The sequence below is a fragment of the Sipha flava genome, unplaced genomic scaffold (genome assembly GCF_003268045.1).
Source record: "Sipha flava isolate LNK unplaced genomic scaffold, YSA_version1 84_pilon_pilon, whole genome shotgun sequence".
NCBI classification, from domain to species: Eukaryota; Metazoa; Arthropoda; class Insecta; order Hemiptera; family Aphididae; genus Sipha; species Sipha flava.
The window spans coordinates 445,399-464,056 of record NW_020273626.1 but is presented as its reverse complement, the minus strand read 5'-3'; the positions used below and the strand labels follow the sequence as shown (position 1 = coordinate 464,056).

General features: G+C 28.2%; 1 protein-coding gene and 1 pseudogene across 3 annotated transcripts in view; both read right to left on the bottom strand.

Annotated features, from left to right (window-relative positions):
* Positions 1-18,658, bottom strand: part of LOC112693275 (calcium/calmodulin-dependent protein kinase type 1) — a 451,608-nt gene that overhangs the window by 170,682 nt on the left and 262,268 nt on the right. For all 3 annotated transcript variants that reach the window (XM_025568266.1, XM_025568267.1, XM_025568268.1), the window contains exon 2: positions 14,306-14,440. In XM_025568266.1, coding sequence (XP_025424051.1) covers positions 14,306-14,440 — 135 coding nt within the window. The remainder of the gene's footprint in view (positions 1-14,305; positions 14,441-18,658) is intronic.
* LOC112693278 lies at positions 7,785-8,113 on the bottom strand (annotated as a pseudogene).

The following is an 18,658-nucleotide window of genomic DNA, read 5'->3' as shown; positions in this document are numbered from 1 at the left end:
GTTCCAACTTGAAACTAGATGGGTTTTGTGGATTTTCGTCGAATAATTTAATAACAGCAATAGTAGTTGCTTCAAAAAATAAACCAGACGAATTACGAGACTCTTATTGATTTCTGTTCACTTGGTAAGTCGCACCCGTAGTCCACTCGGCTATTGTTTCAATTAAATATAATTATTTAATAGATCGGCACAGTGATCGAATGAACTGCTATTATATTATGGCGTTATATACGTAAGCCAATCCAAATATCCAGTTAATTATTACTACAGTCAACACAATAACATTAATTGAAGCCGAGCACAATGCATGGAGAGAAAACTATATTTCGATTGGGGGTAGTTGCTGCGGTACACAATGAAACTTTTCTCCATTGGTAGTGGAACGAAACAGAATTATTCTGATTTGACAATTGATTATTATCAACCAAATAAATAGCAAGATGCTTTTACGTTTCAACATTTAAGGTAAAAAAAATGTAATTCTCAAACAAATGCATTTACCTAACATTTATTTTTTATCACAATAATACTAAATATTAGTAAAGTTATTTGTATGTATATTTTTAATAAATTAAATATATATGTTACGCCGAATTTATGAAATTGCCGATTTCATGAAATCAGCAACGTTGTCGTCAAATACGTGTAATCGGCAATTTGACTACCAAATTAACGAAATCGGCAAATTTTGTTTGCCGATTTCATGAATTAGGCAGCCTTTTTCTGCCGATTGCACGAATTCGGTAACACATTATTATGATATAATTACAAATAGTGTCTTATGGCAGTAATTGAAAATGTCCTCCTTCTTTTAAAAGTTAGTGACAATGTGCTGGTGTCAATCCTGTCTGTGGATCGAGGGCGAGGTGATGTAGCCAACCTTCTTTCAGTTATCATAGAAGAAAAAGATGGCAAATTTCGTAACGGGACTAAAGAAGGGATTTTAAACAAATAGCTGGAGCGGAACAGTTTGGAAGCTACAAAATACTGTTCCCTGACAACTGCAAACGTTCAACAAAATTAATATTCATTACGGGAACTTGTTAGATTGGGGTCAGTTGAGACCGGATAAGGCTATTGATTGGCTACATATTGACGTTATACTTGTCGTACGAATTGCATATATAAAAAGTGCACATGTAAAAAAATAATATGATGTGTAATTCGGCGAGTCACCCAGGCCATACTTGCTAAAATATTTAAATATAGTGTAATTTTTTTTATTTACTTTTTTTTACACATTAAAATGTATTTATTATTTTATATTTTCGGTATTTTACACATTTATTTAAATACATATAATATTCATAATTACAATTTGATTTTATTATATTTCCAGCATTTTATACATTTATTTAAATTAAATTATGCTCTATAATTTTTTAAGAAGGGTCTTGCCGATTTCACGCAATCGGCAGTATTATGTACTTTGAGTTACCGATTTCACGTATTCACGATTTAAAATACGTTGCTGATTTCATGAAATCAACAATTTCATAAATTCGGCGTAAAATATATATATATATTTATAATCATTGTAAGCGGCGATTTGATAATACCTATTATTCATTTTGATTTAAAGGATTTTTTTTGTTATTTATAAACTAATGAAAGTTTGTTCTGGTTTATACACGTACCTACGAAATATTTCTTATTTTACTTAGTTTAAAAGTCAGCTTGCTGAAACAGATAACAGTCAATTTGGATATATTTTATACAAACAACAGCTAATTACAAGTCAATGTTTGATTTTGTTCGTAATCAACGTTTTACTATTATAAAATATTGGATTTATCAAAGAGATCAAAACCATGTTTATAATGAAATCCATTTTATAAATGAAAATTAAAATATGTTATTATTTACTTTTTGATGTTCAATGATGTAAAATTCATAACTTTTATCATTAAATCGTAAGTTTTGCAACTTGAATAGCATTTTATTTATATATCAATATGTTCAAAAATTTGGAACTATGTAAAAAGAATTGCATGCTCTAAATTTGAAATTAGTAGTCAGCACTTTCAAATATCCCCTTCTAAATGAGATTATAACAGTACTTAGTTGCGAATGAAATATATGCATGTTTCGACTTTCTGTGGATGCTTATATGAATATAGATATGTAATCCCTCCTTCGGGTACATGTACTATTGTTATTAGTGAGAGACACGAAGAGTCCCGACGAACGAGTTAGAACATAGCCAGAAGTGAGTGGGTCAAACGTCCGATTTCGGTACATTGTGTAGGAGTAACGTCGGGGTTCGAACAACATATTATAAACCTTTCTTCTAATACCTCGGGTGAACGGGCTTTTTTTTTTCGGCCATTGATATATTGTTTATCATCCGGTCGGAGAGTTTTCGGTCGGCTACGTGTGTGTATAAAGATTGAGCGTGTAGCGTAACGTCGAACTCCTGTGATATATACGTTTACAAGAATGAAAAAAAATACAGCAATAAGAATCGAGTAGGTGCATGCGGTGAAAAGGACGATGTTCTCGACAAGATAACGAAAGGTAAAGATAATAAAAATAAAAAAAATTATCTCATCGATAGTAAAATACGACTACAGATATAACTGAAGTTGTACAGCTTCGTACTTGAACGTATAATAATACATCATATAAATTAATAATTTTATCTACAATTTGCGCTCATATAAAGGAACTTATAAAAAATTGTATTTCAAACATTTTATTTAGGAAAAAATTTCTTCGAAAAAATAAACATATCTTGAGAATATAACATCAGTTGTTCGTTAAGTAATTGGAATTATCATATAATATCATATCATATTATCATATAATATAATAATCATATAATTATCATAATTAATAATAAATAATGAATAACTAAATTATTAAATAGTTAATACTCGTAAATTAATGTATAAACAATTAATATATAGAAATTAATTAATTAATTATTAATTAGCCTATATTATTATACTTGTAATTTACGCAAGGTTTCGAATTAAAAATTCAACATTAGGTATACAAAGTCAATAAAATCTTTACTATAGTCAAAGACTAAAATCTTAAGTTTTTACCAATTTGCATATGCTTTATAACTAAAGAAACTTATTGTAATAGACTTTGCATAGAGTTAACAAATTGACCAAAACATTTGATAAAACATTGAAATAATCATGTGATCTAAATTAAATTTGTTATTAAAAAAACTTGACATTTCTTATTTATTTTTATTTTTCGATGTGTTTGCTGAGAATTAATTGCTGTATTTGTTGCTGTTCTTGATTTAAGTTTTTTATTAACAACTATGTAATTTTTTTCATTATAATAGCATTTAAAGTTCCTCATTTCATTTGTGAGATTTAATAAACATTTTATTTTTTACCCTCATTATTAAAACTATTAATTAAGATGAGTTAAAAATGTGACAAAATGTCTTTTAAACAAATTAATATCGATCTTAGAACTCTAAAAAAGGCACTTAAGATTATTTAAATTTTGAAACGAAAACTAAAATTAATCTTTAATCTGAAATATTATCATAAAACATACTTAGAATTAATTCTATGTTTTATTATTGTTGAAATAAAATTAACAGTATATTTTTATGTTATACTTCAAATAATCTCTAAAAAAACCGAAAAATTATCTAAAAAAAAAAAAAAAAAATGTTATTATTTGATTAGTATTTAATTTATTATTTTTGGAATTTGAAAAACAGGGAAAAAAATTACAAATATATGACAACTCTATTCACATTTTTTGTTTGAGAATTGTATATATTTTCAGCGTTTTAAAATCTCAAATGTTGATAGAAGTAAATGAAAACTTTGTAATTCGCGTAACAAGGCATATCGATTGGTTTAATCCATATATTCTCATACGGGTCCGACAGACATCGATGTAATTATTTTCGTGTAAAATAATATCATTAAGTAAAACGAAACAAAAAAATTGAATACTTGTACTATCAATGTATGAACTCGGTATTTATCATCAAGTAACTGAAATCAGTTTTATCCTCAACTCTGGATACTCTTCTGACATATTATTTATCAGCTCATTCATCTTCTACTCTGACTTTCTTGTCTACATTAAAAATAAACTCCTTTCAATCCTTAATCTATATCAACTCTCGTATAAATAATAGTTCTGTCATAATGGTGAATGTTTGACAAAGGCACAGCAATTATTAAAAATAAAACTGTACACACATTAAATTAATTCTCATACTTTACATAATATTACATAGAACTATTAAAATGTATAATATTGTCATAAATATTAGTACAAAATATAAAACTTAATCTGTGATTATTATAAGGCCGATGGTTCAATTGAAAATCAATAATGTCTAGATGAAAAAAAAAAATATCTTTAAAATTACAATAATTTACCTTCGATGGATAATAGCAGATTAAAAAGACGTATCGTAACTAAAGACGTGATGTTATTATAATAAATAATTGTAAATTATGCATTATACTAATAACAATTAAAAGAGTATTTTCAAACCGTGCGATTTTAATTATGGTGGATAACCTCTATACAATCTCGTTTTTATATCGTTTCGATCAATTCACAATTGTTTGGCTGACCCAAATGCGGTTTGATGAGGAGGAAAACTAACCGTCCGGCGTATTGGCGAATACGATCGTGGTGGAGCCAGTTGACCTCACGGTATTATGTAAAATTAATAAAAAGCGATTTTGCGTTCTAAAAAAAGTTAATAGTCATCGTTCATTATAATATATGGATCAAAGGAGCGGTAAAAGTATTGGTATTGTTCTCTTTGGTTTTTTCAACGGACGGGACGTGATTTTTATGGCAATTTAAAGTAATTGCAAAACGTTATAATATTTGTGCACTATCTTTTGTATACGAAATTATATAAATCGCTAATACAAATAGCAAAGTCATCGTTTATTATACATACTAGAGCATTTACCAGTAAAAATACAACACAATCAGATCCGTTAACCAAAAATAATTTTGAAAATGAATCAACAAAGACATACAAAGAATTGACACGTTGTTTATCAAACAATTAGAGTAAAAAATACAGCGTAAATATATACGTATACCTACGAGGTGTATTATAAATAATATAACGTAAGTATATATAACTGTTTTTATTATACAATCATACAGACACACGCGATTATAGATTATAATTTAAATTACATTGGTATTGGAACCTCGGGTAATCGGGTCTGGAATAGTCAGAAGTACAAATACATTTCACTAAATAGATTGTTGATCTGTTTAATTTCAAACGAATACCGGTGTAAACGTTCGATTTAATTGCTGTTTTTATATTTATTTTTTCATATCCGTCAAAATATTTACTACCACAATAGCGATTCGTTAAATATTTCCACAGTTAATTTCCAAAATATTTACTACCACAATAACGATTCGTTAAATATTTCCACAGTTTTACCTCGTAGCTGTGATGCAAACAAGCCTGTTTTATCACTTCACTTTATAAAATAGATAGTTTTATGTTAAATATTATAGATAATCTAGACAAATCATCATGTTGTATTAAATTATCTAGATGAATACATTTGTCCTAATTTACGTATATTTTTTTTGTTAAAAAATAATAAAATCAAAAATTACCAGCCGTGTTACAGTTTATACATAATAAATTATGAAATAACCGTAATAATTTTTTGCTACGCGGTTTATTTTTTTTTCTTTTAAGTACCTCATCGACGTGTAATTTTCTTTTAATATTAATTTGGTCGTTTTCGGTCAATCCAGTTGCCAATAAAGTATAAATCATAAAACTTACCGTCATTTATTTATTTTTCATCTCGAAAATTTGTAATCTTTATCCTAATCTAGATTTTCTAATATATATTTTATCTATATCTATTTTTAACTAAATATAATACAACTTTACACATACATCCTTGTTTAGGCGTTATAATAAACCATAATAATAATCCGACAACAACAATATACTTAAACCTGACAATGGTTTTTAGTTAGTCGATGAAATAAATATAATATACCTATAAGATCATAGTGAGCTTTTATCCTCTAGATTTTATAAAATATATAACAATGAACAACAATGAAAGTTCCGACAAATTAAAACCAATAAAAGAATGAAAAGAACTAAACAATTATTTCTGTGATCATAATTTTTTTCTTTGTGGGACATCGAAGTTCTTAATAACGCCGAGTTTATTAAACCCCGAGCAAGTCCGGGACGGACTCATTTATGAAGACGATTCGAATTACTGCATTCGAGCGTTTATTCTCGAGAAAAAACATACATTACTTTCCAATTTTATTATTATAATAAAGATAATAAAAAAAGTGATAAAACTAATCCTACCAAGTTCAATTTGTTAATAAGTGTATTCGTCATTTTTTTACGATACGTCCTTAAAAATCGATCGTGTTTTTATTTTATCATCGATCGACGTGTTTCATACATATTTATACATATTATGTACTACAGATTGACGCGTTTTTTGTGAAGCCTATCCAGTTGTGCACTTGAATAATCCTCACCCGATCAATCTGTTGAAAAACTTGCGAATAATATCTCACTAATTTACATCCCTTACGGACATTTGTTACAATTGTCTTGTCATACCGTTACGCACACATACGTTTATAACATTATTATTATGTTATTTGTTTATTACGCTTTATTGTGATTTTATTTCCAAGACCGAGAACTCCTTTTTATTGCATGACCCTCGCGAAACCTGGAAAAGTTTATTTGTAACAACGAATAATATTGCAACAGTGGGACTGTAAAACGATTTAAGCACGGCAACGAACAAATCTGGCACAATATACTTGGTTAATATACATTATCAAATACCCGAACTTCCTTATTATAAACAAGACGAGTGTTTTAACATAAAACATGATGTTTTATCATGAGAATTTTAAAAATAATTCTATACGATCAAGAAACTTGAACATTTTAATTAATTAATTAAAATACGAAATCCTTAAATTAGTGCAATAGTATTACTAGGTTAGTATAAAATCATACTTATGAAATTAATTGTATACGAGTTATGCATGAAAATTTAAAATAATCCAGTTGTATCATAACGAAATAGAATCAAACTTGCAGCAATAAAGTTATGAATATTTTATGTGCGATATTTATTGTATGGGAAAATAACATATGCATATAATTACGTTTTTTTCTTTTTAGAAACGATAACGTTACATAATATTGATTGCAAAAATAAAATAAAATCAAAATGTCATTTACATAGTCCGAAAAATGAATAATTGTTTTCGGTAGGACCGTGTGCTGCAGTTTATGAAACGTTTTATCTCGACCAAAATTCAGTAAAGAAACACAAAACTGTTTTGTTTAAACGTTTGACAGTCTTTGTTTTATAGTTTATAGGCAGTAATACATTATTGTTTGACTTCAAAGCGAGACGTCGTCTAACGTCCTCTCTGTTGTATTTTCTCTCTCTCTCTCTCTCTCTCTCTCTCTTTCTCTCTGTCTCTTTCCGTCTCTCGATTTCCCCTATCCATCAACCCATCTGCAGACATCATAAAAGATAATACTACGCGAACGTTGCGGCATCAGCGATCGAACAACTGAAAGTTGTCGGTCATCACTCTATAACAGGGGTGGCCAAACCACGGCTCGCGTCATAGACTTTTGCGGCTTGAATCTTATCGTAAAATTTTTATAAAAAAAATTTTTTTTATATGAATTTATGTATTTAAAAAAGTATAATATTTTATTAAATGACATTGTATAAAATAAAATTAGTAAAAATAGTGTTCTTGATATAATTTTTCTTTATTGATTATTTTCTTATTTGTTGCGGGTTTATTTTGCTTGTAAGTTTTTTAAAATCAGGACCATATGTTGTTAATGCAGTCTTGAACAATTCTATTAAATGATCATCCGTTAATGTTGATCAATTTTTAGATATAATCATTTTTATAGTTGAGTATAAAGACTCGTTCTGAAAATCGATATTAATTTTTGAGCGCAAAGAGTAATTTTTGGATATTTAATAACAGACACATGTTTCCAAAATTCCAACAAAGAATGACAACTGTATTTGAACTGCTTCAGTCCTTCATTTTCCAATAATTCTAAGAGTTCAATTTCTAAAACTGCTGTATCCATTAAAATCAATTTTAATATTGACCCGGAAGAAGTAATCAATATTTTTAAATTTCAACTAAGAAAACAAGGTTTTATCTTATAATTTTTTTTAAATTTTTAAATTTGTAATTTATATGGACAAAATATTGTATTGGTATTCAACTGTATTGTATATCTATATTTATTAATATATTTGGTGGCTCTATTTTTGCTGACCACCTCGGCTCTATAATGTACGTACAGACATCAATCTTATCACAAAGAAATATCTACGCGCGTTCACGTAGTAAGTATTATTCGTAGGTGGTTTTTAAAATTATTTATCAAAACGAAATAAGTCTATTAGAATAATCTATTTAATGTTTTACCCCCACCGGATTCCGTATTAATTTCTGCAGGGAAAAAAAAGAAGAAAAAGTTTTGGCGGTGCATTACACAACTTTGCGAAATCGTGTCGTTCACAATCGGCGGTTGAAAAGAATATTGTGATGCAAAAGAGTAGGTTTACAAACACGTTGGTTTAATATAATAATAATAGTTGTGGTCGTGTGCGAAATGATAGTGGACAGTTTTGTATATCCAATAACTTCGTGCGTCCGTTTTGATCCGTAAAGTTTAATAAGAATTTTAATAACATACGGGGACGAAGATGAAGGGACGGTTTAATTACTTTAAAAGGAGACAAATAATACAAAGTCGATGATAATCTACTTGGATCTCGTGGCACTTATAATGCCGTATTTATGCGTATAAATAATACTTGTGGTGCGTACTATTCAATGTGGTGCAGCAGTTTTATCTGGAATTTCAGATTTCTTCGAAGTTTATGTTCTGACACCGCGCACAGCACTTGGATTTCAGCACGTCGATTGGTGTACCAGCTTTCTGCTATCGCGCAGGAAAATTGTATCGACGACCTATGTATATAAAAGACGGCAATCGAAACGGAAATACTTGATAAACACGTACAGTACTTGATATCTGATTAACGAAATCGTTATGCAATTAAATCGGTTATTAAAACCATTATGAAAACCGTTACAGTTTTTCGATTACAAGATCCGATGTAAAATATGGCAGAACTGCCTCTTTTGCGAAAATGTCTCTTTTCAGAATGCTAAATCAAATTAATCTAGTAAACTCTGTACTCTATGCTACAGCAATATTAGTATTGTGTTAATTAATGTAGTGTTAATTACAAATATCTTACAAATAGATTTATTTTTCCGATATCTAATTTTGGTTTTAAAATTTGTTTACAATTTCAATGTATCATGATTTTTTGTAATTACGAGGGAGTATATTATTGAATACTTATTCAAAAATGAGTCATAAAAAAAATCTCAATCAATATTAAAGCACCCGATCTTCTATATTTATGAGGCAATTATAATTTAAAGGAATTAACATAAACCATTACCGATTGATAATGCGTTTTGAAGTTAAAAACATTAAAAGAACCAATTTAGGGCGTAACGATTTTATTTAAATTCATTTTTAAAAAGCCTTTGTTTTTTTAATTTTTTTATCAATATTTCAGTATACATATAAATATATTATACAGTTGATTACAAGCTCTAAACCCATTACGACGTTAAGTCGTCAAAATAATATATTATATTTATCGGTAGGATTATTATTAGTATCAAATGCTAAAAATAAATACACTCTCGGCGTTATCCGCCAGACTTTAACGCGATAATTCTGCGTATTTTATGGTTTATTATTTTTTTTTCAACAGCTATTATTAGAAGTATCGGAAGCAGTGATTATTTTTTTTTCAATGTATTCGGTATGGCATCCGAAGTTTTAAATTCCAGATTCATTAATTATGAGCGTACAACAAACAAAAAAAAACACTCACTCATTTAATATAATATAATAAATAGGTAAGCGTTTTTAATGCGACAATACAAATGAATTTAATAGCCAGAATTATTAAACAGTATTAATGTATAAACGTGGATGTGCGTTTTTTCTTCTTTTTAATAAATTTACTCCCGACGAACTATGTGTTGTATTTTTTTCCTCGTGACGTAGCAAAAGTAATTACATGTGTTATATTTAACGTTATGAATAATTTAGCACTGCATTCGTATACAGGGCGATGCATGAATAATGTATATTGTAATACAATTATTTTATACATACTTATTTCTGTAGGTCTGCCAACGTCTAAAGTATATAGCAGTCGTATTTGTTCGTATTATGCCATGTAGACAGCGTTATTAACGTGGGCATCATTTCCGACATTATTAGAAACAAATAGGATATTCGTTAATTGGAAATTACAATTTTGGACAGCTATTAACTATGCGAGTGCACTAAACTGTGACTGTTATATAAATATCATGTAGATATAGATATAAATATATTTAACATTAACTATAAAAATTGGCACTTGTGTAGTTTGTTGAAATGAAAAAATCGTTAAAAACAATTCAAAAGTACTTATAACTTATCAGTTCTAAATGAATTACAAATTAAAGCACTCTTCATACCATCCGAATTAGGTCTTGTTTTTAATTTGATTTTCAAATATTTATTATAACATTCATAGCTTTAAGCTTATAAAATTTTCATAGTTTCTATATATGTATTGATAGCTAAAAATACGTATCTAAAAAAATATTGCCGAATACAGATTTATCTAGATACAATAAAAAAACAAACAAATTTTATCTCGAAATCTTGACCGAATAAACTGTAGAAATACATGTAACTACCATACATTGACGCGTCAAAAAGCAAGTCTTACGATAAACAAAGCAGCGTTGGTTATTTTTTTATTTGTATACCGTTAAAACAAAAACGTTTTTCCGCCGAATCGAATGGAAAAATTAATTCGAGTTAAAATTTAAAATTGAACGTGCATTTATCCTTAAACACAGAGTTATATATATATATTTATAGTGAACAGAAGGCGTGAGTGAAGAAATCGTGGAATAAAATCAATGAAGAAATAAAAGTAATAAATATATATCTTGTTTCCAATAAACGGGATTCCCCTTCTGGTCTTTCTTCTAATCCAATGACTAGAACGGAAAACCAAAATTAATTCGAAAGTAATTTTATCTTTTTCATTTTCGCCCTTAAGTTTTTCAAAAGTAGTGAAAAATCATCATGATGAGATCGGGGTGTTCAACCTTTCCTCATGACTAGGGCTCGGAAGTTGTTGCATCTGCATGTTTTTTTTTGCTCCATTGGATTTATTGCTAAGTGAGCTAGAAATTCGTTCCAATACACTACGAAAACCATATCAAGAGTTTATAGTGAATATTTTTGCATATTTAGAGATTTTTAAATTTTATAGCATATTTCTTAACTTTACAATTTCTTAGAGCATATTTTATGAGTTTTGAAGATTCAGTATGAAAATTCGAAAAAATAAATACATTCATATTGAGAGAACTTTATTAATATTCTTGTATTGTATTTTTAAAATTTCCATTTGACATTAAAAATAATGTTTTTCCCCTAATGGTTAATTATTATATTATATTATAATTATATAATTATAAATTATAACTACTGCTAGCTTCATCTAAAATAAAATATTATACAAATATCAAATAGGAGTAGCTGCTACCGTAATACAATGATTTTCTATAACTATTTTTCTAGAAAAATAACTCAATGATCATTGAACATTCTACAAGTGAATTTTTTTTTCAAAAAACATTTTTAATGCTATTTTATTATTATTATTATTATTTTTAAATTATGATTAAAATTTAAAAGTCAAAATTATTTTTATTACTTTGATTTTTCTATATTTATAATTTTATAAAATATTTGTGGAAATGAAAATTTTGTGTACAAAAATAAAATATAAGTGCATATTTTTAGGGTATATTTGTACTTTTTTAAGGGCATAAGTGCATGCATATTTAGTATTTTTCAAGTGCATTAAGTTTCGAGCAATACTCACCATCATTTTTCTTTAAAAGATTCTTTTTTCAATTTTTTTGTTTGTATTACTTAATTGATCGATCTAAAATACATTATAGCCATCCATTTTTTAATACCAGTACATATGATATTTAATTAAGATGATATATTGTAATTATTGATTTTTTTAATATTATTTAATATATATATATATATTATTACTTCTAATATTTACTTATATTTAGTATATAACCATGTTATAACTAGACCCATGTCTCTTATCATACATTTTTCACAACTTATAAAAACAAAAAAACTTAAATTAAAATTGCTTAATGTTTGCCATTGTAAAAGTACTTTTATAAATGAATAAATTAAAATCTATATTTTTCTAGGTATTTAGGTTATATTTAATTTTTATTATATGTAATGATACAAAAAAAAATGTATGTGATGATACCGAAAAAAATATATGTAATAATACACATATGTGATACTTTGTGATACTTAAAAATGTGTTAATTTTCGAGCTTTGCTTTCAAAAAATATTTTTACTATATTGGATGGTATGTTCAGTCGATGCGTATTGAGATATATTGTGTACACTTTTCCAGCATATGTTTGACAGTTAATGACTTGTAGAATGTGTCACATATTGGTTGAGGCTTTTTCCTAATTAAGTACGAGTTTATAAAAAAAAAGTGTTCATTCTTATCTTCTACAAGTATAAAATAGTATAAAATAGTACGATTTTGGGTTTATTTGAAAATATTTTTAAGACGAAAAATCGAGTTGCAACCCACCGGTTGAACTAGATAACAACATCATGCCAAATTAAAATATCATATGATTTTCGGGTTACTAACTTGATATTAAAAATAAAAAAAGGATTATGAAAGAATGATTAGAAAGATGTGAGTTCATCCTTTGAATACGATATGTCTTTCCGAAGGTCCATTTAATTTCATTTTCGAAAGGAACAGAAGAGATCCAGTGAATTTGTTGTCCCATAAAACAACCCTGTGTTTAATCAACGAAATTCAAAGATATTCTATGTCCAATCCGGTGTTATAATTCTTCATCGATTTCAGATTAAGTCAAACCTTCTTGCTTAGAAACATCGACTGTTGATACTGTTAGTACACGAATGACGAATGAACGATCGGTATACGAAAACAACAATCGGTCGCTCGTTTTGTTACCAATCCTGAGGCGTTCCAGATGTAAGCGGTTTCGTATAGTGTAGCGAAGTCGAAGTGCACACGACAGTAGTTTTCGAAACTTATATTTCATGCCGCAACACTTTTGCGTTCAACGGAGCGAATCGGTCAGCGCTACGCATTTTCAGTTGTAATCTTGAGCACCACGAAAAGTAGCGCGATACTATCGTATCGATCGATCGAGGGCGATCGAGAACAAGCCTTATTCGATTGATGTTATTCGTATTTTAACGAATAACGCCCCTGTTAGTGTTCCTACACTACGACTGATTTCACTAAATTAACTACGTGGAATGGATTTTCTAGAAGCAAAGCATGCATTTTTATTTTACAATATAGAAAGTGTATTATATTTTCTTCATATGAAAACATATTTATCGTTTATGGCCATAATTACGTCAGTACTCGGAAGTATCGCCCTCATCCCCACTTAAGTAAAAATACTCGTATTATTCTAATAAAATTAAAAAAAAAAACATTAATTAAATATACAAAAATAATGGTATATTTTTATAGTTTTCATTATATTTCAGCTGTTTCAAAAAATATCTAGCCGATAAATTAATGATAAATTTTTGCCTAACCAGTTAGTTATCCGGTCCTTACTGCACTAACGCCACTGAACGATAATGTATGCAATATTCACATATTTTTAGCGCAAACATATTATTATGTATATACATACAGGGTGAAACATTTCAAGAAAAACGTTTCCAGTTTTATCCACTTACATGGATTACTCTAGATATGCATACATTATCATAGTTTTTAAAGTGAAAATAATAAAGAACTATAAAGAACTTGGTTTTAAACATTTTCGTGAGACATAATAATCTGTGGTATATTATAGAAAAAATGTTGATGTAATATTTAATAAAAATAAATTAATCAAAATGATCGACTTTCTAATGAATCGTCGGATTGACAAGTGGTTGAGTGAATATAAGTACCACAATAATTGGTTACAAATTATAACGATAAAAATGAATCAATTTAGGAGAAAAAGGAAAATATTTTTAGAATTAAACATAATACGAACGAAAAAGAACGTAAGAATATGCGCAGAATACGGTTCAAGCGAAAAAGCAAGCATGTACGTTACCTTCTCAGAACTTTGATCTCGTTATCAAGAGAATCCTCTTTGCCCTTCAGTGCTTTCTTGTCAATGATTTTCACGGCGTACATTTCCTTTGGTTGTTCCTTGGTCACGGCCAAACGTACCTCGGAAAACGCGCCCCTGTGAACAAACCAATAATATAAAAAACGTATTTTTTGATGCGTATAACTAATATAAAACAATAATAAATAAATAAATAAATAAATAAATAAATAATATAATAATGAACACCTAAAACGCTCTAATTTAGGGAACGAGAATATTAGTATATTACGAGAAGTATTTACTGTTATACGTACACATCATAATATTATTAAATACAAATATAAGAGTTAGTCGTACTCGGATGCAATAGTATCAGTTCAAACATGTACTGAATTACATTTATTTTCAGAGACGAGAAAAATAATTACATTTTATATTGAACTGAATCAAACTGTACATAGTGTTAAATTGAAATGGAATGGACATTTATTCAATGTACACTTTATTATTGTAACAAACGATTTTGACTTTCACTTACATAAAATCAATTACGTTCGTTTGAGTGTTAAATAGATATGCGAGTTTCAAACACTTATTTCGAGTACGACTTCTTATACCGACATAATATGATTTCGTCATTAATTATTGATGACGTTTTTAATTTTCATCGGTCCATTTTCGTAGCCACAATACGCCAGTGCGTAATAAAAGCATTTTGTGTATTAATAATGCATATATTTTAGCTGTATAATGTACCTTATAAAATTTGGATTATGTAAATTAAACAATCATTGGTAGACGGTGGTATAGCGGCAATGTGATCTCTCTAATTGTTCGATCAGACAGTTTTCGCAGCAGCACTTTATACAATATAATCCTTTGAACCGCCGCCGACAAATGAACATATATAATACATAAATTGTGTTGGGGAAAAGGTAAAATGGAATCTAAAATCTCCAAGCCATTATATGATATAATTGTAATAGACGGTATTAAACAATGACATTTCGACATATCGTATTTTCTGAAACAACTCGACGGTGACGGCATTCGCTGTATCATATGCTAATTCGAAACATTTCGTGAACAGATGCGGTGAAAGCCTGTAGTAGCGCAAACAAATCAACTGCTTTTTTTTTACACAACATTAATTTATGTTCTTTTAAAAAATATAGGTTTGGTGTTTTTAATGTTAGTGGTTATTATTTGGTAGAAACGGTTGATGTAGTTTTATACTCGTGAATAAAATACATAGAGGGATAGTGTACAGAAGAAATATGTATAAAGTGATGTACAACGCATATAAAACCTCTTTCAAACATTTTATGTCCTAGATGTGCACATCCGTCGAATGCTCTCCGTTTCCGGGCAATATTAATATACGACTTCGAGAAACGTTCTGGCAAAGACATAAACACTTATGGAGCGGATCCTCTTAATAGCGAACACCATTTGTATTCTGATTTTCTCCTACACACATTATATTCGCACCATCGATGTTATTGAATTATACAATACACGGTTGCGTTAAACGTTCACAACAGCACAACGCAACCGGACAAACGCTATCAAATGTTTCTAGTCCGTGACAATGAATCTGCAATAAATGCCCTACGTAAGAGCAATTATAGAGATATAATTTTTAGCATTTATCATCATTTATAGATATCTTTAATAGAAATCAATAGTTGAAGGTGCATATCAGTTAAACGTGTAGATAATAACGAAAGCTAATATGGGTATAATGAATACTTGAATTTAATTTCAATGTGGACTAACACGACAAACTGCATCATTTTTTTTTTCACCCCAGAATTATGCGATCACGATCTGTGTGTGTAGTACATTTTATTCGTGTATTAATAAATTCAATTACGAGACAAAATAAAAATAATATAGGTCAATTGAATAAATATATGCTAAGGAAAATTGCATTATTCTTTAATTTTCAACAATAATACTATGCCAATAACATAGTGTTATACATCGTTGGTATACAGGTAATTTCGGACGAATTAACAACTTCCAATAGATATTCATTAATAATACGGTAAAAATGTAAAAACAATTTTAAATATTGTTATTATTATTTCTGGTCCACAATAATTATACGGCGATTTACAAATGCCTGCTGCTATGGGGAAATTACCGTTAATACCGCTTATCGGTACCGGGTATGTCATCAGATATCGACTTTTTCAAGATGTACATTTACGAAAAGTTGTTTCATATCACTTTGCCGTCATATTCGGAAACGAAATGGAATTGTTTTTGTTCTTTTTTCTTGTTATTGATAAAATTGTATTAAGTCTATGACCTTACTTGTCACCCATAAATATATAATATAGGTACACACATATATATAGTACACCTATAAACACATATTTAGCTTGGGAAAAATAGTTTGGGACCATACATTTATAGTGTAGCGTACGGATTGGTTCAGGCTGTTTTTTTTTTTGTTTCTTCGATTTTAAAAGTGAATTCATTTTTTGATCTATCCACGAACCAACGCACATATTTTATTAAATAATACATAGAAAATATTATCTCAATAATAATGTATTATGCTACTTTCTTGGTTTTTTTTTTTTTTTTAGGGAGAATTATACGTTTATGTTGCTTAGTTTTATTTATTTTTACTACCATATGTCGTATACGATACACCAAACCCTATTATGTAATTGTTATTTTACAGTAATCACTTAAATTTAGTGCGATAAAAAAGGAGTGTGGGATGTTTGACGAGGGAGTGATGAGAGGGGGAAGATGGACTTCACGGATTGATTGATCTAAATTTATAAGTAATTTTATTGTTATTATAATACTATTATTATTATTGTTCATTAAATAACAAAAAATAAAATAAAAGAAAAATAACAAATAATATAAGCACTATGTATAAAAAATCGTACCAAAATGTTGAAGATTTCAATTTTATTCAAGAATTGGGTAAATGATAACTTTTATCCCGATCAAAAATAAAAATAAATTTATCGACCTATATAAAATTTCAAGAGTTTCATTTTAATTTTGTATACGCACGAAAAAAAGTTTGTATTTTAAATTATTTATTAACAAAGGCAATAATAAATTAATCAACTTTTATTGAAACAAATATCAAATAAAGGTTAATTTAATAAAATACTTTTTAACGCTGGCATTTTGAATAATTAAACACGATGAAATACAATGTGCATTTATATTCTATAAACACCGGTTATAATACGAATTCAAAACGATTTCCTGTCAGTAAACCACCCATAGGAAATCAGTTTTGTTTTTTATCATCAAACATTTATCTAATAAGTGTATTTTATTGGTTTCGATATTGTCAGTATAAAAAAGCATGAAAATGTAAAAACTCTGAATCATATATTTATAAATTTGTATGTATACAACTATGAATGTCAATATTTTATAACCATCTTAGATTAACATTTTATAAGAAAAACAATTGAATACATTAAAATACTAAAATTGAATATACGAGAATACTTTAGACAAGGAAAATTATACATTTTTAGTATTTTTTTGTTTTTTATTTTATTTTTATTTTTAGTTTTTTAAGATTTTTAAAATAACATTTTGTATTCATAGTTTGCTTTTTTAAACATTCATGGAATCCATTATTTCGTATCCAATGAACCAAATCATTTTTTATAACTACTATTAAACATTCTACCATAAATCATCCATGCAGTACAATAAGATATAAATATTTACCCACACACAGAATTACCATGGAAAATTAGTTAAATCACATGCTCAACTTGTGTAACAAAAAATTAATAATTTTAATTTCTTTCGTGATTCTTCAACATCATTATTATCTACATGTCTTATTCATTTTGATTCATAATATTTATGCCTTTAATTATAATTTATTATATTGTTAATTAATCTGGTATTTTTATTTAATATCTACTACATTTTTTGACTTTTGAAAACTTATTTTTTAAAACTTTTGGGGGCCCGAGGCAGATACCCTTTATGTCTCCCTTAAATCCGGCCCTGGCAGTATTTACGATGAAATAATAGTATTAAATACTAAAAAGTATTAAACAACTACGAAATTATTCGTCTAAAATAGATACTTCACTGAAATCTCTAAATGTTGTCCCCACACATATTTTTTACTTCAGGTGGCTGGAGAAAAAAGGCGATCGGGACATCTTGGAGTTACAATATTATGCACACTATCAACTAGTAATATTCCGTAACATAAATATATATTTATCAGCACTCGATAGTAAACGCACAATAATTACGCCGCATCGTAGTCCGAATAATATAATAATTAATTTCGTATAAAATGCAATTAACGGTCAAACCGCGAACCTAACCTAACCA